General features: G+C 39.7%; 3 protein-coding genes across 3 annotated transcripts; 1 reads left to right on the top strand and 2 right to left on the bottom strand.

Annotated features, from left to right (window-relative positions):
- The first annotated feature begins 492 nt into the window (after positions 1-492).
- Positions 493-10,537, top strand: chic2 (cysteine-rich hydrophobic domain 2). The gene is made up of 6 exons (XM_041785908.1): positions 493-948; positions 1,956-2,010; positions 4,016-4,171; positions 4,275-4,331; positions 4,421-4,480; positions 7,783-10,537. Exons 1-6 carry the CDS (start codon positions 815-817, stop codon positions 7,831-7,833), a joined length of 513 nt encoding a protein of 170 aa, XP_041641842.1. The 5' UTR covers positions 493-814; the 3' UTR covers positions 7,834-10,537.
- Positions 10,538-12,491: 1,954 nt separating this feature from the next.
- Positions 12,492-18,221, bottom strand: LOC121509013. The gene is made up of 6 exons (XM_041786190.1): positions 18,014-18,221; positions 17,726-17,871; positions 17,480-17,541; positions 17,225-17,338; positions 12,977-13,075; positions 12,492-12,721 (listed from the first exon to the last, which is right to left on the bottom strand). The coding sequence occupies exons 1-6, from the start codon at positions 18,131-18,133 to the stop codon at positions 12,555-12,557; spliced, it is 708 nt and encodes a 235-aa protein (XP_041642124.1). The 5' UTR covers positions 18,134-18,221; the 3' UTR covers positions 12,492-12,554.
- Positions 18,222-21,390: 3,169 nt separating this feature from the next.
- Positions 21,391-26,714, bottom strand: LOC121508750. Its single transcript, XM_041785816.1, has 6 exons — positions 26,481-26,714; positions 26,193-26,338; positions 25,947-26,008; positions 25,692-25,805; positions 21,886-21,984; positions 21,391-21,630 (listed from the first exon to the last, which is right to left on the bottom strand). The coding sequence occupies exons 1-6, from the start codon at positions 26,694-26,696 to the stop codon at positions 21,464-21,466; spliced, it is 804 nt and encodes a 267-aa protein (XP_041641750.1). The 5' UTR covers positions 26,697-26,714; the 3' UTR covers positions 21,391-21,463.
- Between the last annotated feature and the right edge of the window lie 789 nt (positions 26,715-27,503).

The raw sequence follows: 27,503 nt of genomic DNA, 5'->3' as shown, positions 1-27,503 counted from the left end.
ACATTTCTTTGAACTGATGTTTTGTGTTTATTCTTTTACGAGATAGTGGATTTTTTGTGAGCTGTAAGTCATAATCATCAATATTAAAACAAAAATAATCTTAAATTATTTCACTTTGTATGAGATTAATCTATGATATATGGAAGTTCCACCTCTTGGATTAAATTACAGGGTAAAAAACAGAGGCCTATTGCATATGTCAATGAATTCAGGTATGTCCCTGCCCCCATAGTGGCATGGCAGATGTCACTTTCCAGTCTCGGAGCTGCTGGGAAAAACTGAGGAAGCTTAAGTTGGTTGTCTGCATTAAAAAGCAACAGCACCAAATATAACTAGGCTACTCTGTTGCAGACTGTGAAAACAGTTATCCACGTGTGTCCAAATGATAATACCAGGTGTAGGCTAACATCTGGTAAACATGAGGACACTGAAAAGTTTTAACAAGTCAAAGCAAAAATTATTTGTTGGAAAGACACGGTCAAACTTTTATTTCTTTTGAAACATCACAACGTACAAGACAAGGGTTTCTGTTTTTTTCAAGCAGAGGGATTTATTATTGTCAGCTTTTTTGAGAAAGAAAAAAGAGAAACGTCAGTCTGTCCCTCTTCCGGTGTCGTCCGGTTACTGCGGCGGATGTTGATGTTTTGTTTCTTGCTGAACGATGTGAACTGTATCGTCTCCGGGACGGGTTGGTAATATTTCTGTCGCTGTGTCCACGGCCCAGTCTTTACTTTTTCACGGTAAGGTTTTACTATTTGTCGGCATCGTGTCTCTCCCGGTGTCTCTCCCGGGAAGCGCGAGGCCAAGTCGTGCGATGATGGAGGATTTTGATGAGATCTACGAAGAGGAGGAGGAGGAAGAGGAGGACGAGGACAGGGCCGCCGAGGAGCAGCTCCTCAAGTACGCTCCGGACCCGGTGGTGGTGCGAGGGTCCGGCCACGTCACTGTGTAAGCATTTGGCGACGCTCACGGGAAACGGCAGTTGAAGTCCTGTCTTTGACGACTGACTACCGCGGGCTCCACAAATATCTGGCCACTATCTAAGTTAGCCAACGCTGGTGACCTAGCATAGCCTGCTAGCTGTTTAGGTAGCAGCGAGCTAACTTTGAGTAGGCGAGGGCTGGATGAAAAATCAGCTTTTGTTTTACTTTATAAATATGACATTATAAAGGTGGACAGTAAGTTTATTTTTCATGTAATGTTGCATATCGTTGTGCTGTCCTTATTTAGGCAAAACCTGTATCCCCGATGCCCCTAGTCGGAGACTTTATGTACGGGATCAGACTCCCGTGATCAAATCAGATGTTGCTAAATCGAGCATACAGAGCTGTTTCCCATACTCTATGAATAATGACAGATTAATAGATTATACCTCTACAGCCGTGTAAATGACAAGAATATTATCGTACATATATATATAAATAAAGTTGTGAGCAGTAGGAACCATTGTCACTGGACGTTTTGTTTTGTCCCGTCAGATAAGGAGGAGCACAGGGCGCATTAGCTACAGGCTAACATAAGGTACTGTAGTATTTGTAGGGTTCCATGAGTTCATAGAAAAATCGTCTTAGTTAACAAAGCTATATTTTCAGTTGTATCGTCTTCATCCCATATTTGGCTCGGTTTTGAACTGCAACATGCATCAACGCTGTTTTGGTGTTCTTTGTCACATTGGTTTAAAACGAGGCTCACGATTACCTCACAAAACATATGACTTGGGTGCCAAACTGGTGGCCTTTCCATTGATATCGTTTGGGTTTTACAAGACCATATGTCATTGACATCCCAGAAATGTTCAATATGTTCCCAGTATTGCTTTACTGTGGCTGTTATTATAATACGTGCTACTATTTTCTGTGATTAAAGGTATATTATTAGTTGTTAATTAAACGCCCATTATGTGTATTTATTTTGATCCTGCTCATGTGTAATACTCTGTTTTCCTTTTCCCATAGGTTTGGTTTGAGTAACAAATTTGAATCAGAATTCCCTTCAGCACTTACGGGAAAGGTGAGTGTCTTGTTGTCTATGTATGTATACATACATACATGTACACACACACACACAAACACATACATATATAAGAGAATTTTAACTTTTGCATCACTTAAAGATTTTTCTTCCAGGCATGAGTCAACAGTTGTCACTTAATCTAATGACAGTATAGTATATGAAATTTGAAATTGGGGGGAGTGATATAATGATCATACAGATACCAGTTTTAATGATAATGGATTGGCATTAGTGATGCCATATGTAGGATATTTGCACTGAAATATCAATGTTTTACATGCTTTTAGTTGAGGTCTTACAGTATCTCAAGTATTGCCTACAGTTTTCAGGGACAGAGAAATTCTGTGTTCACTATTGTAACAGGATGTGTTTTGTCATGGTGGCTGCCATGTGTTGCAAGTTCAATCGCCCAAACTCCCCACAGCAACCTGGAAACTCGCCACATACTGCACTTCCAGCAGGTTGAGACAGCACTGCCCACCTCTTTGGCCTCCTTTTTAGTACTGCTTCTTGTGTGCTTGTAAATCCTTGGATCCCATAGCACATGCACATTCTAGGAGCGCTTCTACTGTGAATGCGGAATGCAGTGTGCAATTTTTAGCCTAGTAGCATTTAGCAAAACAAGCTTGGTTGAAATGAAACATAACATTTATAAGTAGATTGATCTAACTTAGTGTTGACATCTGATAACACATTTTTTTTAATTTATTTTTTAAAATATCTCAGAATAAGCCTTTTATTCATACATAGGGAGGGTCCCCTCCAAGGACGCCGCCATCTTGGATTTCTGTATTTTGCATGTTTCTATGTCACCACGGAAGGAACCAAATAACAGATACACATATTGGTTGCAAAAGTTTTCACGTGAAACGGAAGAATTCCGTTTCACGTGAAAACATTAGAGTTTGAGATATCAACATCATTAGATGTTGATATCTCCAATTCTACACACTGCAGCTTTAAGTGCATTTCTCTCTCACTATGGGAAATTTATGAATGAAAACAAAATGCCAGTTTAATGTTTAGTAACTGTGCTTTATGAGGGGCCTTTTTTAAATGATAGAGTCTTCAATTCAAAACAAGAACTTAACCGTGGAGATGGGTGGAATTGGGCAGTGCTGGTCTGTACTTGTCAGATCATGTTATTGTTTTGATTGTAAGACCCCTGGCAGCAGAATTTTGCGTATTATGAGTTTAACATGAAATAAAGAAATCCTGCCCACAAGATCATTAAGATTAAACATGTAGAATTCTTGCTCTGAAATTTGTGGTTTGATAAAGATAATAATAATTCCAATGTTACATATTTTTAATTGAGCTCTTTTATGACCTCAAATATTTTCAAGCCAGGGAAAATCTTGATTTTTGTAACTATAATGGGACATGTCTTGTACAGTAGCTGTCATGTCAGAGCCACTGTGACAGATACAACTTGTCCTCTCATGGAAACATGGGATGTCACATGAAAGACTGCTACATAATGAAGGGGGGTCTGCTTTAGGAAGCTGCTGTACTGTTGCTGTAACTCATTCAGGCTTTGTGCTGCCTACCTGTGATGGGCCACACCTAGTCTTTTGGTTGCAAGTTCAGTTGCCTAAGCTCAACTCCAAACTGAGTTTGCTTCAGCAGCTCCAGGTCTGCTGCTTACTTATTGATTTGAATGTAGGACCTAGTACAATAACAGCACTCCATAAAGTGTATTCGTTAAAAAGTAAAGTGACATTCTGGTTGACTTGAACTACTTGCAAATCATTCTGGGATTGCCTTCAGCATGAACCAGAAAGAGGACTTACAACAGTTTTTTCCCTGGTTATGCCAAATTAGTTAATATAATCAGATATTGGTTTACTGTTTAGTAAAAACACTAATGAGTGTCATTTTTGACGAACTAAGTCTTTAATTCAAAACACAACGTAACAGCAGAGATGGGCAGAGTTGACTTTACATACTGTGCGTTTAACTATTGCTATTTCAATTGAAACTTACATGTGCACTTCTTCAGGTAGCACCAGAGGAATTCAAAGCCAGTATCAACCGTGTAAACAGCTGCCTGAAGAAGACACTGCCAGTGAATGTGCGGTGGCTCCTTTGCGGCTGCCTCTGCTGCTGCTGCACTTTGGGCTTCAGTTTGTGGCCTGTCATCTGCCTCAGCAAGAGGGTGAGATATCTGTGCTGTATCAAAAACATCATCAGCGGGGACTCGTTCAGAGGTTTGATTTTAGGGGTTGTGATTAAAAGAGTGTCATTTAATCTCTTTCCAGACAAGAAGATCTTTAGAGAAACTTCTGGAGTGGGAAAACAGTAGACTTTACCACAAGGTGAGTGATGAAGAAAGACGGTATACAGTAGTATTGTTCGGCAATGTTATTAGAAAAAAATATATATATACTATTTCAATTTTTTTCAGCTGTGTTTGCATTGGAGACTAAGCAAAAGGAAGTGTGAAACCAACAACATGATGGAATATGTAAGTATCTGCTGTTTAAATGTTTCAGTTGCCTGCTTGTGTGTGGGCTTAATTGTCCAAGGTGTCTGAAGTTTCCTTCATATACACAGGAGAAGAGTGGCCACATCTGAAAGATGTATGTTTGTATATTTATACTGAAAAGCTACGTACTACTTACCATTTCTATATGTGATATAATTGCTGTTAGTTTGGCATGACTTTGTACTCCTCAAGTTGAACAAACCATTTCAAAAACTCTGATGGCCTTTAAGCCCTACGAAAAACAGAGTTTATGAGCATGAAACTGTCTTATCTAGCGTTCTTACAAATCTTGCTCAGTTGGTCTGCCTGTTTTTAGAGATGAAGAGACTTATATGGAATACACCACAAGGTTAAACCCTCTTAAACAATGAAGATTTAGGGAGTCTGAACCTCTGTTATCACCAGTAGCATCCTTTCCATTAATTTTCACTCATTTCTAATCAGCAGGATGGTTTATTTGGAGAACTGTAGTCTGCTGTGACTAATTTTGTTTCTGTTAACAGAATTAACTAGAAAAGCACTCTGAGAGCACAGACCTCCACCATTAGCCCTATCTCCCAATAGTAAGGAATCCTTTAAAAAATTCCTGGATCCAGACGGTGATCTGGATCAGTCCCAAAATCTAATCAGTTCTTCCTTATGCCATTTCTGACATTTCCTGAAAATGTCATCAAAATCTGTCCATAACTTTTTGAGTTATGTTGCTAACAAACTAACAAACCCTGCCGATAACATAACCTCCTTGGCGGAGGTTTTTAAGCAGTATCATTAAAAATGCAAGATGAGACTGTTGTTCTTCAAAGTGTGAATGCCAGGGTGAACATGGCATTAAATGTTTACTCTTTCCCCTGCCGACTCGCCAAACATAAGAATGGTTGATAAATCTTTTATAACAGTGCACAAGTCCAACAATCTTGTACGTTTTGCTTGAATGTACTGTGTGAACATTCAAAAAAGAAACTTTTATCAGCCACTGACAGTCTCTTTGTCAAAATACTGTGGTAGTTAGGGAATATATACTGTAAAATCAGGAGTTCAAGACTCCAAACTTTTAGTACCTATTTTTCCATCTAAGTAATGGGTCGTGTCCTGTACTAGTGTGACCAAATACAGCAAAGCCTGCAGTCAACCAAACTTGGTTGACTGAAATTACACCCACACACCACAACGACCAATCAGTCAGTCATTAGGGTTTACTCAATCAGCCTAATCAGTAACAGGTTCCTTGTTGCACCCTCTGGTAGCCTAGATAAACTTTAAATTATTATTATTATTACAACATTACTAATTATGAATAACCTAATTACATTGTACTGAATATCAGTGGGCCCAGAGACAACCAGTGTGCATCGGCCTATATTCATATGGTTTCTGTGATCACAGCACAATAGCAGTTAAGGAGTTTATATACAAAACAACTTTAGATAATTGTTTTTATATTATTTTATAACGAGAACTATTAACAGGATCCACCTTTTCCAACCCACGCTGTTATTTATGATAAACCAGAGACCATGCAGCATATATTTACTGTGGTGAAGTGAAAAAAGATGGCAGGTTGGGACATAAACAAAAACTTGTAAGAACCAGGAGACATAGCTGTCTCTCTCCTCTGCTCTCATTATTACAGGCAGAGATAACAGAGGTGCACCTCACAGGCTGGAGGTCCGTACTTCACAGCTATCACTCTTGGCTGTACTGGTAGCTTATAGGATTACAAACTCCACATAGAGAAAAATATGGTAGTAACAGAGCTACACAGTCAATATAGACTGTATGTTGTGGACTTTTCTTCTTAAATTATTGGTACAGGATAGGAAAAAATAAGCCACTGGCTTCAGTCTATTCCTTTTTAGGTTGCTGTCTGACAAATTTTATGTAAAAAACATCTTATTTTATGCTTGTTGTTTTTTTTTTGTTTTTTTTTTTTTTTAATCAACATGTACATAACCGAAATAAAAACATTCATTCATTCAAATAAGAAATGGAGCCCTATGATGGTTCTATAACAAAGCAATCTTAGACTGATATACTGAAAGTTATTAACTTATCTTTGTATAAAAATATATAGACCAATTGAATCATTATTTTTTGCATTAGCTGAAGACTACCATTGCTACAGTAAAAAAGCCTACTGAGCACTTTCCTAGTCTAATAAAAAGCAGGAAAGATCAGCTTGTTTACAGTCCTCGTTTGTCACAAAGCTCTTGCCATCTTGGATGTGACACACTAATATTTACCATCATTTTCACCTCTTGTGCCAAAGTAGTGAATGGTTTTGTACATCAAAAATTTTGACTATTATTATTCAAACATGCAGCAATCAAATGACTGGTTCCCAGTGCTCTTTAAATGCATGGTATTTATGTCCCTCTGATACTTTGTCATTACTGTTTAGTTACAATGGCGTAAATGAGGGACAAAGTCATCCCCCTTCTATCCCCCTTCATCCCCCCAGCTTTGGAGGTAGTAACAGTTGTGTCAGAGAGGCGAGACGGGATCAGTGGAGCCAGCAGCGAGACACAGCACTGTGTGACCATGTGTTTGTGGAGTTTTAGCTGTGTTGTCTCATGCTCCCACTGACTGCAATGTGACGCAATGTGAATTAAATAACAAGTACACTAGAAATCCTGTTGTGCTGCATGATTAATCTAGATGCAATCGCAGTCACAGTGGCGAGCCGTGTAACTACATAATCACATAAAAAGATACAATTATTTTTGCTTTAAGCAGTGCTTACAGTGTTAACAAAAAGGCCTGCAGAAAGGCTTTCAAGTTTACAATGGTGCCACTTTTTTAGAAATTCATTTTAGAATAGAAAAAAAAAATTGGGGGGGCTAGCTTAAAGCAGTATGCAAAACTTAAGGTTTTATGATTTTTGAATACTACTTAGTATTTGTATTTTTTAGCTGAGGAGATTGCAGTTGCCCCAGAATTAAAATGAATGTTTTAAGGTATTGTCATGGTGGAGTTTTGTGACTGTGCTGTTGTGGAAATGCACTGTGAAGCAACCAAAAAAATAATCTTGCTCTACAGTAGTGTCCTAAGCCAACTATAGTAGATGGTTTGCTGACATCCCTCCTTGTTTTTAGATGCATAACCCTGAGCATCACTGAAAACACTTGAGATATTAAGTAAACAATTTTAACCAAAGTATGCGTTGTTCCATCATTTTTAGACATTCAAATATGGAAATGTCTCATATTATTCTTTAATTTGATGTGTTGCTTGCTTGAGTCATGGTGTAGTCTCTGTAACATTTTTTTCTCTTCTCCTTGCAGGTAATCCTAATAGAGTTCTTACCTAAGATCCCCATCTTCAGACCGGACTAGCACAGCTGTGGCTGATCTTTAATCTCTACTGCTGTCCTCGATGGCTGTCCAGCTCCAGAATAATTTACCCATCACCAAATACTCCCAATATTTTTGGTTACAGGTTTGCATTAATCCTCCCTAGTCCTCCAGCATATACTCTCTCCACATCATTGTTTACAAATCCAGTATCCCAACACTTTTATGACTGGCTTCACCCCTAAATCATGGGCTATTTGGTAAGCTGTCTCCCTGTGCAGCCATGCTCACCACCACCAGCCTGTGTGATGTCAGTGGAGAACTAGCCAAGGACAGCATTTTGGACTCTGATACAGAGATAGGACTCTGAAAATGGATTTCAGAACTACAACTGGAATTTTGTCACTTGTTTGTTCCCTTACCTAAACACATGGCACAGTCAGGCCATAATGACAGAACATCTTCACATACCTTTTGAAACATCGCTGAGCTCACCTGCAAAAGAACACACAGTGGTGCTGTTCAAACAGCTGGCTGGGAGCTCTCGGTCATTACAAGCAGCTGTGGAAGCAAGATCACATAGAAATTGAAGGGAACCTTCATCAAAGTCATCTCTGCAGCTGACAGATGAGTCTCACAGAAACAGGCTGGAGGAGCAGAGCTCAATAATGTCATCCTCCACAGCACCCTGACATCCTCTCATAGCTCTGCACACTTCACTGTGCGTCCCCCAGTGACAATCACACACTGACTGTACTCTATGTGGTGTGAATGGTTCTATATGCTACACTGTTTACGTGAAACTTTATGATTTTAACATTACCTGTGTCCAGGTGATGGCTGCCTAGAAACTGCTACTGAGTCGCAGTGGAACAAGTAAAAAGAAAGCCAAGAGAAGAAACCCTTTTTTTTTAAATATTTTGAGTTTTGTTAACTGTTTTGGTGAAAGATTGGCCGTCAGTGCTTGCTAGCGAGGTACGTTATGTGTGTGTGAGAGAGGGAGAGACAGACAAGCAAAAAAAGAGACAAATCAGATAAAGTGATGAATCTTTACTCTGTAAAGCAGGGTGCTTTCTTTTACCAGTTTCTTTGCCATTACCAGTCTGTTTTTTTATTGTAGTAATTTATACATGCATGAGTGCATATGTAATATTTACATTTGTGTAATAGGCCTCGTTCTTTTTCATTGTTTTTCTTTTTTTTTTTAGGAAATATATGCCATGTTTTTTTTATCAACATCTTTGGTCATGTCATCACTAAAGCACACAATTGATTTGTTCTTAACAGATTCATGGCCTGTATTTCTTATCTGCTGACCTTGACTTACACCCATACATGCACATGGGTCATAAAGTTAAAGATGTGACCCTTATGATGGAGCTCCTAAGTGTTCAGAGGTCTTGGTGACCCAATGTGTAAGATCCTTTTAAAGGTGTGTTAGATAATACCAGGGTTCTGTGTCATAAAGAAATATCCGTGAAGTTAAAGAACAGGCTGATCCCAAATCAGGAATGTAGATCCAACACTGCAGTAAGTGATTTCTCTTAATTATTAACATGGTGGTATTATTAACTGCCTCAGCAGTTCAGCTCCTCTGAGTTTCAGTGTCCCTCAGTTTACTGTTTTGTTTTTTTGGCCTGCTGGATTAATTTTTAGCTTCAGTTTTACCAGTCTAATCAGAGGCAGGCAGCTGTTTGTAGAGAGAAGCTCCAATTAATTCACATTATCCTTCAACCCACAGTGGAACCTTCATCTAAATAAATGATTCCCTGCTGAGATAATGACATTTATAACAGAAAGATTAACACTGATAATTATGTGACATGATAATTGTGTTGCGCTTTGTTCCTTGAAATTGTCAGCAGACAGCTCTTCACCATTTTTGGTCAAAAGGAGACTAAAATGTAATTCAGTGAAGGTTCAGGCAGAAGGATCAATTACCCAGCCTACACTCCTGCTCAGTGTAAAATCATTTTTTCCTCTCTTTGTTATAGATTAAATTAGATAGCATGTCTGATTTAATGAAGCAACCAATCATTTGACAGGTTCTTCAGATATGCACTGAATTGGTGCCCCCCTCAATCAACACACCTCTTGATTTATACTCAAACATACAGATACTGAGATCAAGTTAAGACGAAGACGGTCGTATTTTCTTGCTCAGCTCTGGCGATTGTATGGATCACACTCAGGGGTTTGTACAACTTAAAATGTAGCATTGAAAAATGTCACCATCAGGTTTCAGTCCAAAGACAAGACAAGGGGTTAAATATCTAACAGAGATCATACGTTACCTGAATGACTATGACATTTGGAATTAGTTTAGAAAATAGAAAATGCTCCTGAGGATGAAATAACCAAGTCTTTATATCCCTCACACAGTAAAGGAAGCACACAATCCACTTCACTTGATTACCACTGGGTTGCCTATCGGTTCATTAGTCATTTTTCTATGCTTTGGTTGTGGTTCTATGTAAATCAAGGCATAAGGCCATATGCAGATATTTGTGTGTGTGTGAGAGAGCAGAAATGTGTGTCTGTGTGTGTGCATGATGTATGCGGATGCAAATGTTCTCCAGTAGATCTCAGACTGTGATTGAAACCCTGCACAGAAAATGAGTCCTTTTTATATAATCTAAAGTGCTGTGTGTGTGTGGGTGTGTGACAGAACAATGTAATATGTACATATGACTCCTGGGCAGGTGTGTGTACAGTAATAAAGTACCAATAAACAAGGTTACGGGCATCCTTTTCTCCTTGCTTAGTGTGGTTATTCAGAGAAAGAGTTATTTTTTTACGTACAGTTAAAACCAGAAGTTTACATACACTGTATAAAAAGACATAAGATTGTTCTTCTCACTGTCTGAAGTTTAATCAGAATAAACTTTTCCTGTTTTAGGTCCGTTAGGATTAGCAACATTATCTTTATTTGCTAAATGCCAGAATAATGAGCTAATTTTTTTTTTTTTACTTTCTTTAAAGTCAGAAGTTAATGCTAAGTCAGACTGGCTGAACTCAGGATTTTCCATCAAGACCGGTCAAGACCAGCACTGATCTGCTATTCATCAACTTCAATAAGAAGCACTTGCTAAAACAACAAGTAGCTACACCTGCAAATACTCAGACATCAGTCCATCTTATTTCTAGTCAGGAATACCTCTGAACACTTACTTACCGAAAACTCTTGGTCTCGGGCAAGTCTTGGTCTCAAGTACAATACTAGCTGCCACCCCTGTACTTCATAGTTGGGATGGTGTTCTCATAAGTGGCAGAATTGTGTTAAAAGTGGCAAGATTAGTGGAAATGGGAGCAAAAAAGTGGATCAGAGAAGGATAATAGTATTAAGAATTGGGCTAAAAGTGGCAGAAAACATGACTAAAATGGGTTTAAAGTGGTGGAAATGGGCTGAAGGTGCAAGGTTGTGGGAAAAAACAGGTAAGTACTGGTACTAACGTGGCAAAAATGAGTGGAAAGTGGCAGATATGGGTGTAAAGTTGCAAATAAATGGCAATGACAACAAAGGTGGATAAAGGGATAAAGGTGGCAAATGGTGTGAAAAGTGGTTTTAAAAAAAAGTGGCAAACTTGGTTAAGAGTGGCAAAACAGTGGGAAAAAAAGTGGGTTAAAAGTGTAAAAAAAGTGGCAGAATTGGGTTAAAAGTGGCAAAATTACTGGAAATGGGTTAAAAGGAGCAAAGAAGTGGATCAAAGAGGACAATAGAGGCAAAAAAGTGGCAAGAAATGGGCTAAAAGTGGCAGAAAATATGACTAAAATAGGTTTAAAGTGGCAAAAGTGGTGGAAAGGGGCTGAAAGGTGCATGGCGATAGAAAAAAGAGATAAGAACTGGTACTAACATGGCAAAAATGAGTGGAAAGGGGCAGATATGGGTTTAAAGTTGCAAATAAATGGCAATGACAACAAAGGTGGATAAAGGGATAAGGGTGGCAAAAAGGTGTGAAAAGTGGCAAAAAGTGATACAAATTGTTTAAAAGTGGCAAAACAGTGGCAAAAAGGAGTTAAAAATTGGCAGAAATTGATTCAAATTGGTAAAATAGGTTACAAGTGGAAAAGGATGTTAAAAGTGGCAAAAAGTCTTGGCGAAAATGATTTATAAGTGGCAAAAATGGGTGGAAAAGTGGTGAAAAGGTACTAAAAGTGGCTGGATTAAAGAATTTCAACATCAGAACCCAATAATTGCTTTACATACTTTTCAGCTTCAAACTGAGGTAACTGTCAGCCAGGACGCTCGCACCACTTCTACTGATCCAACACACATTTACTGAGGGGAGGATGGAGGGTGGCATTCCCTGAGTTTTCAAGGGCCACGCCACTTCTGAGGTCAGAAGCTCTGTTTTCTCCTTGATGTAAACCATTTTTCGTATCACTCAGCGATATAACTTGCTCCCATTAATACCTGACCCTATATTTATATGATGAATGGTATCATTTCAAAGTGCTCAATGCATGTGTGTTGTATAGTTGAATCTCGTCTGCCACATTTACCCATTTTGTGCTTTACTGCCTCAACAGCCATATTGATTTGATTGACTACTGTTTTCACATTATTACTAAACAAATGGATACATAAAATGTGAGACTGCCATGACAATTAAATTTTCTAATAATGAACGTTAACACAGTTGAAAAATCTGAATTTGTTTGAGTACAGAAAAAAAGGGAAAATATACATCAGTCTTTATTACAATCATTTTATTGTGTCAAGTTTCTCAGGTCAGAAATGTCCTCCAACTAAATGTGATCATTTAGTTGTTTTGTAAACCTGATATTCCACTGGAAATTAAATCAACAAGCGTATCTGTCCCGTTGTCACTTTTGAAAACTTGGTCCAGCATGCTGAAAACTTTAGGGTCTGTTTTTGCCAAGTCCTGGGTTAAATCAGTGTCCACTGAAGATTCTTCTGTGCAGAGACCTGTGAAGTAGACAGAATTCATTTGAGGTCACTGTACGATACTAATTACATGGCGTTGATAAAAAGGAGAATAATGGTTGAACTGATATGATGGATACTGATTACCTGTTGATGTTCACATGAGTGTAATCTACTATCATGTCATGATTTTTGCACCTCAAATGAGACATTCACATGTAGCAATTCAATTGATCTAAAACCTTACTTTGAGAAATACCTTGAAATAAAACATCCTTCTATCTAGAGAGTTCCTACCTTCTCCTCTGTTCAGTATCACAGGTGGTGGTAAGTTCAGACACTGAACCTGCTTCCTAAACTCTGCCAGTTCTGGATTGCTCACCTTGGCTCTCTTGGCTGTGAATCAGAACACAAAAGGTTAGACTAACCCAAACAAATGTCCCATCATCATCATCATCATCCTGCAAAAATTTAGAACCTTTGAAAGACAGAAAAGTGCAGAAAATGTAATACCCTCCTCTCTAAAGACACTGTTTGGTTGGTCCTTTTTGTGTTACTGTAGAGCAGGAGTGATCAACTCCGTTTTCACAAGGGCCAGCTCTTATCTTGACTGTTGCTGTTGGGGCCAGACATTGAAATAAAATGAGATAAAATCAACATTTTTATCTAATTAAAATATTCTTGTAAAAATATTTTTTCCTTCCAAAATTAATGGAACTTAAAGCCATTAACAATGAGATCAGTCCCTATCACCTCTACTGCAGCCAGCCACAAGGGGGCGATTGAGATGTTTTAGCTACTGGAGCCCTCTATCACTGAGTTTGGAGCTGTGTTGTGATTGGACAAAAACACACGCAGGAACCAGATCTGAGAAGATTCTCAGAGGAGGGGAATTTTGCCTTCAAAACTGCAGTTTTTTTTGCAATAATTTTCCACATAAGGCTCAAGATAACAATAATGATGTGTTTACCATGCCAAATTACAGAAATACTAGTGGGATTCTTGTTCGATATGCTGCTAGGGTGAAGGTTTTCTTTAGACGTCAAGGAAAAAGTTCAATGATAGCATGCCATATTGTTGCCCTCTCAAATTTTCGGAATTTAATAATCCTCTGGGGGCGGGATGGGAAGCTGTGGAGGGCCTGATGTGGCCCCTGGGCCTCCAGTTGATTATCATTGCCCTAAGGCATATTGTGGGGAGCTTCATAAGATGCTGTCATTCCAAGAAAATGTACTTTGAAAACACAGATTTTTTTTTTACGAATATGTTCCTAACTATTCAGCTGATCTTATGCCCAGGTCAGACTACAAATTCTAAGCGAGATTACAGCTCAGTCCAGCAGATGTAGGGTTTCACTTTCCAGTCATGATCTCCCATCAGCCCACTAAACATTTGACATCCACAGGACGTGCAGATCTGGTCTAAATCAAGTCGGTTGGTCCAGGACCCAATCTGCACGTCATTCTGACCTCCAAGTCAAGTAGTGGATCTGGACCAAGCGGCAACCTCCGGTCCAAAAAAATGAAGCCAATGCGGAAGTGCCAAAAATTGCTATACCGCGACTGTCCGCTTGAGGCTGGATGCAGGAAAACCGGAAGTTCCGTCTGCACACATGTTAAACAGCCAGTTTTGAGACACAAAATAAACTGGTTTACAGCCTGGTTCAAAACACCAAACGTGTCTCATTAGCTAGTGTCTCATTGTGCTCCCACTGTATGGGGGGTGAATTTTTTTGTACCACGATCGTTTGGCCGATATTTAGGATGAAAGCTGATTGGCGCGTCTGATTTGATTGACAGATAGCTCGGCAGGCAGAGGCACCGTTTCTGTCAACCAGAATGGTAGCTAGCAGGCTGACAGGAAGTCATGCTTAGTGGGCGGGCGTTATGTTCGGCTGAGACTGCGATTTCAATATGAAAGCCTCCACAAATGGGCTTCAAAAGCCGTTTTGGCCCGCTATTGTAAGCAGACGACTGACGTCACACGGGGTTTGTCCATTTCTTTCTACAGTCTATGATCTGGACGTCAAAGTGCGACCTCTCCTGGACGTTGATATGCAGTTCAATATTTGAAAGCTTGTGTAGTCGTTTTTTTCAATGTCTTGTGGACGTGAACGTGAGGTGCAGAATATTGACATAAATTAAAAAGCGCATGAAATAGACATTATTCAGTATATTGCTCACATCAGCATTTTTTCTTCGGCAGGAAAAATGACCTATGTCTTTTTTTTAAACTGGAAGCTTGTGCTGCCTGCCAACAGCAGACACATAGACTTGGTCGGGCCATTGAAAAAATACAAGCTTAAAGGGATACTTCAACATTTTGGCAAATTTGCCCATTGCCATAATTCCTATAGTCTTAGTAATAGGTTTGTTTCCATTAGTTGTCGGTGCAAGCTGTTTCTAGATCTGGGGGACCGATATACTAGCTGCACAGCTAACGCTTTGTAAGCAGACGCTATTTTTTGCTTTCCCTCATCAAACTCACAAAATACACAATCCAACAACTCCAAAACACTCTCGTGGACAAGTTGTGACCTGCACATTCACCACGCTATGAATTAATAACATATAATTATGTAACATTACGACACATGAAGCAAATACTCGCAACTATTTCTTGAGTAAACCACTGGGCGGAGTGACACAGTGCAGCAGCCATGTCTGGAGTGTAGTTCCGGCTATGCTTTTACCTTCATAACGTCTCCGTCTCGTAATGTTACATGATTATTTCATAGCGTGGTGAATGTGCAGGTCACAACTTGTCCACAAGAGCGTTTTGGAGTTGTTGGATTGTGTATTTGATGAGTTTGATGAGGGAAAGCCGGGATACCCTAAGAATCCATTGGATTGGCAGAGCAGCTCCTAACTCAGCAGCGCTGATTTAAAAATAGCTTGCACCGACAACTAAAGGTAACAAACCTATCAGTAAGACTATAGGGATTATGGCAATGGGCAAATTTGCCAAAATGTTGACGTATCCCTTTAACTGTAGGTTACGCTGACTACTGTTTAGTAGTAGTAGTAGTAGTAATAGTACTTCTCAACTTAAGTCAAGAGGTTCTTGAGCGACATGTGTGCTATAAAGATGGGGAAGAAACCAGTCGGGATTGGATTGTGATTTATTGTAAACCTGACTTTAGCCCCATGTGTCCACAAGGTGGAGGACTTGTTTCCTGTACCGGTTAATTTTCCTGTAGCTTCGTTTGGCTCAGCAGCAGGTTTGAAGTGGAAATGTATAACGCTTTTGTATGCATTTCCAGTTCCCGTCTGCTGCTGAGGAAATCAGGTCAAGCTAAGGGAAAATGAGCTGGAACAGTATGCCACCTTCTGAAATGGGACTACAGTTATGCACAGAAACTAGAAGCAGAATAAAAACAATGTCTAAAATGAGTGTGGTGTTTCTCGTTTCACTTAAGTTCATTTTGGTATTTCTGGTTCTTGTGTTGTGGTGACTGCTGTTTACTTCACTGTGTTTCTTCTCAGGCTGCTCCCTTCCCCCAGTGGTGCTGAGGCTGATTGGACACACCTGTCTCTGCTCTGCAATCAAGCTCCCTTTAAGAAGCCTGCAGAGACTCACCTCAATGCCACAGTATTGCCAGCTACTCACCAGTGGTAACCTCAGCTCTCAGGCTCTCTCTTTATTGTGACTTCTTGTTGATGATTAATTCCAGTGCTTTGTTTGACCTTGCCACTAATCCTGCCTCTTCTCCTTTTTTCCAGTGCCTCACCCAGCCACAGCACTCTCACTCCGGAGCCCTCACTACCTCCTACACATGGAACCCCCTCCCTTCACTGAAATTGTTAACCAATAAATCTGTTAAACTTCGTCATTCTGGTCTGTGTTTTGGGTTCACTACTCCTCCAACATCACAGTGAGTGTAAATTTGAAGTAGAAAAGACGTCCACAAAGACCACATTTGGACAACAATTAGCTCCTATACGGAGGTACTGTGAAAGTCATTAATGGAAGTTCACTAGACATCGGAAAAAAGACGTCGTCTGGAGTAACAGTCTGCACCTTCAGGGGACCAAAATTAGATGTGCCAAAATGACTTTGAAAAGACGTTGTTTGAACGTGTCTTTGCATAGTGGGAAAAGGTCCAACATGTATGACCTGTCAGTGTCATTGACCTTTCACAAGAGCAGAACAAATGAAATGGTGAGGAGAATGATGAAGTTAGTGCAACAACATTTCTGTTACAACAGACTGAGCATCTCAGGGAGGAGAGGTGGAAAGAGAGCGCAACTATTGTATAAAAAGTAAAAGTACAGTTACTCTGGTTAAAATTTACTAAAGTAAAAGTAAAAATACTGGTCTATAAATCTACTTAGTTAAAAGTATCTATTTTAAAGTTTTCTTCAGTGTGAAGTGGACTACCTAAACATGAGGGAGAGACAGGAGTGATCCAGTCTAGATCTGTTCCATATGTTAATGATCATGAAACAATGTTTTTCTTTTGATTTCAGATTTTTTCATTCTTGGTAGAGCAAGTCAGTACATGTCCTCTACTTTAGCATAATGAGCTTATTTCAGTGATCTTACTTAGGAGCTGGGCACCGCTGTACATGCTCTGTCCAAGGAAATACTGTGATTTCAGAACAAGGCAGTCAGGACAGCTAGTAGACAGCAGCCTTGCAGTAGAATTCAAAGGTGTCCCTGGGGATACAAGCATGAACAAACAGTCATTAAAAATGACCGGAATAGCTGTAGAAATTCTGCACACAAAGTCCAAATATGTTTGCATAAGCACAGAGCCAGTCCAGTATTTAAAGAGGAGGTTAGTTCAATAATACACACCTGAGGAGAGAGTGTTGTTGTTCAAGGTCGCTTTGGATCTGAGCTTGATCAAGTTTCCCTGCCTTTAATGAATAGAAATTGTAAAAAATGAAAATTTAACAGTGAAATTTATAAAGTAAAAGGTAAGGAAACATTACTGCACACTCTCTTAAAGGTGCCTAATTAAACTAAATCGTACTGTTAAGGAATGAAATGTAGGCTCAAAACCTGTACACAGCACATAATCAAGTTTAGGCTTGACATTACATTTCCTGAGACTGAAAAACATCGATGGCATCGCTTTCATTAGCAGCACTCAGTCTCAACCAGAATCTCTCCACAAACATATTGGTTAGAAGTTTGGATCCAGGCACATCTGTGGATTCTGCTAACATTGTCCATCTGCCGAGCAACTGGAGAAAACAAGGTACCCCTCAGTTACAATGAGTAGACCTGTTAAGGTATTGTGTGTGTGTTTAAAAAAACAAAATCATCCAAGACTGTTTAGAAAATGCATAAAGTGAGTAGGAGAGAAGTAAGACAAGATGGCCTTACCTGCTCTCTTCCTTGGATTTCGATGGGTTGGAGCAAACTGTTGCAGTCGGTCACCGGTGCTGACCGTCCTACAGACAGCAGACAGAGTACGACCACAGCAACCTGAAAGGACCCCATCATTGCTCCACACCTCAGCCTACAGCAAAGATCTTGATCTGAGTGGCTTTTTGTGGAGTTCGGCCCAAAGTTTGAAGCTGATTTTGTTGGGTTCAGCATGTGACTGGTGCAATGAAATTGCAGGATGAGATAAAGAGTCCTGCATTGTTTACATAGGTGACATAGTTCCGTTATTCTGACAACCAAATAAGGTCAAAACTAAATAAAAAAGAACCTGGTATCTGTTGACAATCAGAGCTCCCATTAACAGGAAGAAGGAATAAGAGCTCATAAAATATGGCCATGACACCAAAAATCAATGTTTTTAAAGAGTTCAGTTTTAAAAAAGTGTGAATAGAGAGCAATTTCAAAGGAGATAATTCCTAATGCTAAACACTGTGATTTATCTTAAAAGCTGTTCATAGAAAGATTATGCTTATTTTCTATAAGTCAGAAGAAACAGAAGAAAATCAGTCAAATTTGAAAGCGATAAAAAATAACAACTGCTCATAATAGTAATTAATATGACAACAACAGTAATAACCACAATAATAAACAAAGGCGAGAAGAGAAAGGCAAGGGAGTTTTCAGTTAGGGACAATCAAAGGCCAATGAGTAAAAATGAATTTTCAGATGGCTCTTGAAAATTTCAATATTTGCAGAGAGTTGGATGTGTGTGTGTGTGTGTGTGTGTGTGGTGGGGGGGTCCAGAGTTTTGGGGCACAGATAGAAAAGGCCCTGTCTCCATAGCTTTTTGTCCTGGCTCTCTGGACAGAAAGGAGTTGTTTGTCAGATGACCTCAGTTCACTGATGTGTGGTATGGGGACAGGAGCTCAGTGGCATAGGAGGGGGCCAAGCCATTTAGTGCTTTATAGACAAACAGAAGAGTTTTGAAATAGATTCTGTAGGTGACAGGTAGCCAGTGCAGGGAAGAAAGAATGGGTGTTATGTGGTCTGTCTTTTTGACCTTGTGAGAATTCTTGCTGCTGCGTTTTGGACAAATTAAAACCAGGATAGACAGGAGTGCATGACACCAAAATATAGTGAATTACAGTAATCAAGGCGGGATGAAATGAGAGCGTGGATTAGTTTTTCTAAGTCAGAGGTATCCTTCTCTCCTCGCTTAGTGTGGTTATTCAGAGAAAGAGTTATTTTTTTACGTACAGTTAAAACCAGAAGTTTACATACACTGTATAAAAAGACATAAGATTGTTCTTCTCACTGTCTGAAGTTTAATCAGAATAAACTTTTCCTGTTTTAGGTCCGTTAGGATTAGCAACATTATCTTTATTTGCTAAATGCCAGAATAATGAGCTAATTTTTTTTTACTTTCTTTAAAGTCAGAAGTTAATGCTAAGCCGGACTGGCTGAACTCAGGATTTTCCATCAAGACCGGTCAAGACCAGCACTGATCTGCTATTCATCAACTTCAATAAGGAGCACTTGCTAAAACAAGTAGCTACACCTGCAAATACTCAGACATCAGTCCATCTTATTTCTAGTCAGGAATACCTCTGAACACTTACTTACCAAAAACTCTTGGTCTCGGGCAAGTCTTGGTCTCAAGTACAATACTAGCTGCCACCCCTGTACTTCATAGTTGGGATGGCGTTCTCATAAGTGGCAGAATTGTGTTAAAAGTGGCGAGATTTGGGGCGCAGGTTGCAGAATGGATAAGGCGCGCGACCCATATACGCGGGCGGCCCAGATTCGAATCCAGCCTGAGGCCCCTCACCGCATGTCTCTCCCTGCTCTCTTCCCTGTCTCTGACTCTATCCACCATCCTCTCCTTTATCAAATAGAGGTACAAAATGCCCAAAATAAACCTTAAAAAAAAAAAAAAAGTGGCGAGATTAGTGGAAATGGGAGCAAAAAAGTGGATCAGAGAAGGATAATAGTGGTAAGAACTGGGCTAAAAGTGGCAGAAAACATGACTGAAAAGGGTTTAAAGTGGTGAAAATTGGCTGAAGGTGCAAGGTAGTGGAAAAAACAGATAAGAACTGGTACTAACGTGGCAAAAGTGAGTGGAAAGGGGCAGATATGGGTTTAAAGTTGCACATGAATGGCGATGCAACAAAGGTGGATAAAGGGATAAATGGTGTGAAAAGTGGCAAAAAGTGATGAAAATTTTGTTAAAAGTGGTGTAAAAAAAGAAAAAGTGGCAAATTTGGTTAAGAGCGGCAAAAAAGTGGAAAAAATTGAGTAAAAGGTGTAAAAAAGTGGCAGAATTGGGTTAAAAGTGGCAAAATTACTGAAAATGGGTTAAAAGGAGCAAAGAAGTGGATCAAAGAGGACAATAGAGGCAAAAAAGTGGCAAGAAATGGGCTAAAAGTGGCAGAAAATATGACTAAAATAGGTTTAAAGTGGCAAAAGTGGTGGAAAGGGGCTGAAAGGTGCATGGCGATAGAAAAAAGAGATAAGAACTGGTACTAACATGGCAAAAATGAGTGGAAAGGGGCAGATATGGGTTTAGAGTTGCAAATAAATGGCAATGACAACAAAGGTGGATAAAGGGATAAGGGTGGCAAAAAGGTTTGAAAAGTGGCAAAAAGTGATACAAATTGTTTAAAAGTGGCAAAACAGTGGCAAAAAGGAGTTAAAAATTGGCAGAAATTGATTCAAATTGGTAAAATAGGTTACAAGTGGAAAAGGATGTTAAAAGTCTTGGCGAAAATGATTTATAAGTGGCAAAAATGGGTGGAAAAGTGGTGAAAAGGTACTAAAAGTGGCTGGATTAAAGAATTTCAACATCAGAACCCAATAATTGCTTTACATACTTTTCAGCTTCAAACTGAGGTAACTGTCAGCCAGGACGCTCGCACCACTTCTACTGATCCAACACACATTTACTGAGGGGAGGATGGAGGGTGGCATTCCCTGAGTTTTCAAGGGCCACGCCACTTCTGAGGTCAGGCCTGGGTTGAAGCTCTGTTTTCTCCTTGATGTAAACCATTTTTCGTATCACTCAGCGATATAACTTGCTCCCATTAATACCTGACCCTATATTTATATGATGAATGGTATCATTTCAAAGTGCTCGATGCATGTGTGTTGTATTTCCAAGTTGAATCTCATCTACCACATTTACCCATTTTGTGCTTTACTGCCTCAACAGCCATATTGATTTGATTGACTACTGTTTTCACATTATTACTACACAAATAGATATATAAAATGTGAGACTACCATGACAATTAAATTTTCTAATAATGAACGTTAACACAGACAGTTGAAAAATCTGAATTTGTTTGAGTACAGAAAAAAGGGAAAATATACATCAGTCTTTATTACTATCATTTTATTGTGTCAAGTTTCTCAGGTCAGAAATGTCCTCCTCTCACATGATGTGATCATTTAGTTGTTTTGTAAACCTGATATTCCACTGGAAATTAAATCAACAAGCGTATCTATCCCTTTGTCACTTTTGAGAACTTGGTCCAGCATGCTGAAAACTTTAGGGTCTGTGTTTGCCAAGTCCTGGGTTAAATCAGTGTCCATTGAAGATTCTTCTGTGCAGAGACCTGTGAAGTAGACAGAATTCATTTGAGGTCACTGTACGATACTAATTACATGGCGCTGATCAAAAGGAGAATAATGGTTGAACTGATATGATGGATACTGATTACCTGTTGATGTTCACATGAGTATAATCTACTATCATGTCATGATTTTTGCACCTCAAATGAGACATTCACATGTAGCAATTCAATTGATCTAAAACCTTACTTTGAGAAATACCTTGAAATAAAACATCCTTCTATCTAGAGAGTTCCTACCTTCTCCTCTGTTCAGTATCACAGGTGGTGGTAAGTTCAGACACTGAACCTGCTTCTTAAACTCTTCCAGTTCTGGATTGCTCACCTTGGCTCTCTTGGCTGTGAATCAGAACACAAAAGGTTAGACTAACCCAAACAAATGTCCCATCATCATCATCATCATCATCCTGCAAAAATTTAGAACCTTTGAAAGACAGAAAAGTGCAGAAAATGTAATACCCTCCTCTCTAAAGACACTGTTTGGTTGGTCCTTTTTGTGTTACTGTAGAGCAGGAGTGATCAACTCCATTTTCACAAGGGCCAGCTCTTATCTTGACTGTTGCTGTTGGGGCCAGACATTGAAATAAAATGAGATAAAAACAACATTTTTATCTAATTAAAATATTCTTGTAAAAATATTATTTCCTTCCAAAATTAATGGAACTTTAAGCCATTAACAATGAGATCAGTCCCTATCACCTTTACTGCAGCCAGCCACAAGGGGGCGATTGAGATATTTTAGCTACTGGAGCCTTCTATCACTGAGTTTGGAGCTGTGTTGTGATTGGACAAAAACACATGCAGGAACCAGATCTGAGAAGATTCTCAGAGGAGGGGAATTTTGCCTTCAAAACTGCAGTTTTTTGCAATAATTTTCCACATAAGGCTCAAGATAACAATAATGATGTGTTTACCATGCCAAATTACAGAAATACTAGTGGGATTCTTGTTCGATATGCTGCTAGGGTGAAGGTTTTCTTTAGACGTCAAGGAAAAAGTTCAATGACAGCATGCCATATTTTTGCCCTCTCAAATGTTCTGAATTTAATAATCCTCTAAAGGCCGGATGGGAAGCTGTGGAGGGCCTGATGTGGCCCCTGGGCCTCCAGTTGATTATCATTGCCCTAAGGCATATTGGTGGGGAGCTTCATAAGATGCTGTCCTTCCGAGAAAATGTACTTTGAAAACACAGATTTTTTAAGAGTATGTTCTATTCAGCTGATCTTATGCCCAGGTCAGATTACAAATTCTAAGCGAGATTACAGCTCAGTCCAGCAGAGGTCCAAAAAAATGAAGCCAATGCGGAAGTGCCAAAAATGGCTATACCGTGACTGTCTGCTTGAGGCTGGATGCAGGCTGGATGAAGTCGCGCTTAGTGGGCGGGTGTTACGTTCGGCTGAAACCGGGATTTCAATATGGAAGCCTCCACGAATGGGCTTCAAAAGCCTTTTTGGCCCGACTATTGTAAGCAGATGACTGACGTCACACGGGGTTTGTCCAATTCTTTCTACAGTCTGTGATCTGGACGTCAAAGTGCGACCTCTCCTGGACGTTAATATGCAGTTCAATATTTGAACGCTTGTGTAGTCGTTTCTTTCAATGTCTTGTGGACGTGAACGTGAGGTGCAGAATATTGACATAAATTAAAAAGCGCATGAAATAGACATTATTCAGTATATTGCTCACATCAGCATTTTTTCTTCGGCAGGAAAAATGACCTATGTCTTTTTTTTAAACTGGAAGCTTGTGCCGCCTGCCAACAGCAGACACACAGACTTGGTAGGGCCACTGAAAAAATACAAGCTTAAAGGGATACTTCAACATTTTGGCAAATTCGCCCATTGCCATAATTCCTATAGTCTTAGTAATAGGTTTGTTTCCATTAGTTGTCGGTGCAAGCTGTTTCTAGATCTGGGGGACCGATATACTAGCTGCACAGCTAACGCTTTGTAAGCAGACGCTATTTTTTGCTTTCCCTCATCAAACTCATCAAATACCCAATCCAACAACTCCAAAACACTCTCGTGGACAAGTTGTGACCTGCACATTCACCACGCTATGAATTAATAACGTATAATTATGTAACATTACGACACATGAAGCAAATACTCGCAACTATTTCTTGAGTAAACCACTGGGCGGAGTGACACAGTGCAGCAGCCATGTCTGGAGTGTAGTTCAGGCTATGCTTTTACCTTCATAACGTCTCCGTCTCGTAATGTTACATGATTATTTCATAGCGTGGTGAATGTGCAGGTCACAACTTTTCCACAAGAGCATTTTGGAGTTGTTGGATTGTGTATTTGATGAGTTTGATGAGGGAAAGCCGGGATACCCTAAGAATCCATTGCATTGGCAGAGCAGCTCCTAACTCAGCAGCGCTGATTTAAAAATAGCTTGCACCGACAACTAAAGGTAACAAACCTATCAGTAAGACTATAGGGATTATGGCAATGGGCAAATTTGCCAAAATGTTGACGTATCCCTTTAACTGCAGGTTACGCTGACTACTGTTTAGTAGTAGTAGTAGTAGTAATAGTACCTCTCAACTTAAGTCAAGAGGTTCTTGAGCGACATGTGTGCTATAAAGATGGGGAAGAAACCAGTCGGGATTGGATTGTGATTTATTGTAAACCTGACTGTAGTCCCATGTGTCCACAAGGTGGAGGACTTGTTTCCTTACGGTTAATTTTCCTGTAGCTTCGTTTGGCTCAGCAGCAGGTTTGAAGTGGAAATGTATAACGCCTTTGTAATCATTTCCAGTTCCCGTCTGCTGCTGAGGAAATCAGGTCAAGCTAAGGGAAAATGAGCTGGAACAGTGTGCCACCTTCTGAAATGGGACTACAGTTATGCACAGAAACTAGAAGCAGAATAAAAACAATGTCTAAAATGAGTGTGGTGTTTCTCGTTTCACTTAAGTTCATTTTGGTATTTCTGGTTCTTGTGTTGTGGTGACTGCTGTTTACTTCACTGTGTTTCTTCTCAGGCTGCTCCCTTCCCCCAGTGGTGCTGAGGCTGATTGGACACACCTGTCTCTGCTCTGCAATCAAGCTCCCTTTAAGAAGCCTGCAGAGACTCACCTCAATGCCACAGTATTGCCAGCTACTCACCAGTGGTAACCTCAGCTCTCAGGCTCTCTCTTTATTGTGACTTCTTGTTGATGATTAATTCCAGTGCTTTGTTTGACCTTGCCACTAATCCTGCCTCTTCTCCTTTTTTCCAGTGCCTCACCCAGCCACAGCACTCTCACTCCGGAGCCCTCACTACCTCCTACACATGGAACCCCCTCCCTTCACTGAAATTGTTAACCAATAAATCTGTTAAACTTCTTCATTCTGGTCTGCGTTTTGGGTTCACTACTCCTCCAACATCACAATGAGTGTAAATTTGAAGTAGAAAAGACGTCCACAAAGACCACATTTGGACAACAATTAGCTCCTATACGGAGGTACTGTGAAAGTCATTAATGGAAGTTCACTAGACATCGGAAAAAAGACGTCGTCTGAAGTAACAGTCTGCACCTTCAGGGGACCAAAATTAGATGTGCCAAAATGATTTTGAAAAGACGTTGTTTGAACGTGTCTTTGCATAGTGGGAAAAGTTCCAACATGTATGACCTGTCAGTGTCATTGACCTTTCACAAGAGCAGAACAAATGAAATGGTGAGGAGAATGATGAAGTTGGTGCAACAACATTTCTGTTGTTGCAGACTGAGCATCTCAGGGAGGAGAGGTGGAAAGAGAGCGCAACTATTGTATAAAAAGTAAAAGTACAGTTACTCTGGTTAAAATTTACTAAAGTAAAAGTAAAAATACTGGTCTATAAATCTACTTAGTTAAAAGTATCTAATTTAAAGTTTTCTTCAGTGTGAAGTGGACTACCTAAACATGAGGGAGAGACAGGAGTGATCCAGTCTAGATCTGTTCCATATGTTAATGATCATGAAACAATGTTTTTCTTTTGATTTCAGATTTTTTCATTCTTGGTAGAGCAAGTCAGTACATGTCCTCTACTTTAGCATAATGAGCTTATTTCAGTGATCTTACTTAGGAGCTGGGCACCGCTGTACATGCTCTGTCCAAGGAAATACTGTGATTTCAGAACAAGGCAGTCAGGACAGCTAGTAGACAGCAGCCTTGCAGTAGAATTCAAAGGTGTCCCTGGGGATACAAGCATGAACAAACAGTCATTAAAAATGACCGGAATAGCTGTAGAAATTCTGCACACAAAGTCCAAATATGTTTGCATAAGCACAGAGCCAGTCCAGTATTTAAAGAGGAGGTTAGTTCAATAATACACACCTGAGGAGAGAGTGTTGTTGTTCAAGGTCGCTTTGGATCTGAGTGTGATGCAGTTTCCCTGCCTTTAATGAATAGAAATTGTAAAAAATGAAAATTTAACAGTGAAATTTATAAAGTAAAAGGTAAGGAAACATTACTGCACAATCTCTTAAAGGTGCCTAATTAAACTAAATCGTACTGTTAAGGAATGAAATGTAGGCTCAAAACCTGTACACAGCACATAATCAAGTTTAGGCTTGACATTACATTTCCTGAGACTGAAAAACATCGATGGCATCACTTTCATTAGCAGCACTCAGTCTTGCCCAGGCACTCTCCACAAACATCTTGGTTAGAAGTTTGGATCCAGGCATATCTGTGGATTCTGCTAACATTGTCCATCTGCCGAGCAACTGGAGAAAACAAGGTACCCCTCAGTTACAATGAGTAGACCTGTTAAGGTATTGTGTGTGTGTTTAAAAAAACAAAATCATCCAAAACTGTTTAGAAAATGCATAAAGTGAGTAGGAGAGGAGTAAGACAAGATGGCCTTACCTGCTCTCTTCCTTGGATTTCGATGGGTTGGAGCAAACTGTTGCAGTCGGTCACCGGTGCTGACCGTCCTACAGACAGCAGACAGAGTACGACCACAGCAACCTGAAAGGACCCCATCATTGCTCCACACCTCAGCCTACAGCAAAGATCTTGATCTGAGTGGCTTTTTGTGGAGTTCAAGCCAAAGTTTGAAGCTGATTTTGTTGGGCTCAGCATGTGACTGGTGCAATGAAATTGCAGGATGAGATAAAGAGTCCTGCATTGTTTACATAGGTGACATAGTTCCGTTATTCTGACAACCAAATAAGGTCAAAACTAACTAAAAACAAACTTGGTATCTGTTGACAATCAGAGCTCACACTAACACGAAGAAGGAATAAGAGCTAATAAAATATGGCCATGACACCAAAAATCAATATTTTAAAGAGTTCAGTTTAAAAAAAAAAGTGTGAATAGAGAACAATTCACAAAGGAGATAATTCCTAATGCTAAACACTGTGATGTATCTTAAAAGCTGTTCATAGAAAGATTACACTTATTTTCACTTATTTTCTATAAGTCAGAAGAAACAGGAGAAGAGAAAGGCAAGGGAGTTTTCAGTTAGGGACAATCAAAGGCCAATGAGTAAAAATGAATTTTCAGATGGCTCTTGAAAATTTCAATATTTGCAGAGAATCGGATGTGTGGGTGTGGGTGTGTGTGTGCGGTGGGGGGGTCTAAAGTTTTGGGGCACAGATAGAAAAGGCCCTCCATAGTCTCCATAACTTTTTGTCCTGGTTCTCTGGACAGACAGGAGTTGTTTGTCAGATGACCTCAGTTTACTGACGTGTGGTATGGGGACAGGAGCTCAGTGACATAGGAGGGGGTTTTGGACAAATTAAAGCCAGGATAGACAGGAGTGCGTGATACCAAAATATAGTGAATTACAGTAATCAAGACGGGATGAAATGAAAGCGTGGATTAGTTTTTCTAAGTCAGAGGTGCAGAGAATTGGTCTGAGTTTGGAGATAATACAAAGCTGTA

The sequence above is a fragment of the Cheilinus undulatus genome, linkage group 4, assembly GCF_018320785.1.
Source record: "Cheilinus undulatus linkage group 4, ASM1832078v1, whole genome shotgun sequence".
NCBI lineage: Eukaryota > Metazoa > Chordata > Actinopteri > Labriformes > Labridae > Cheilinus > Cheilinus undulatus.
Note: the sequence above shows the minus strand (reverse complement) of the source record. Positions and strands in the feature narration are given on the sequence as shown.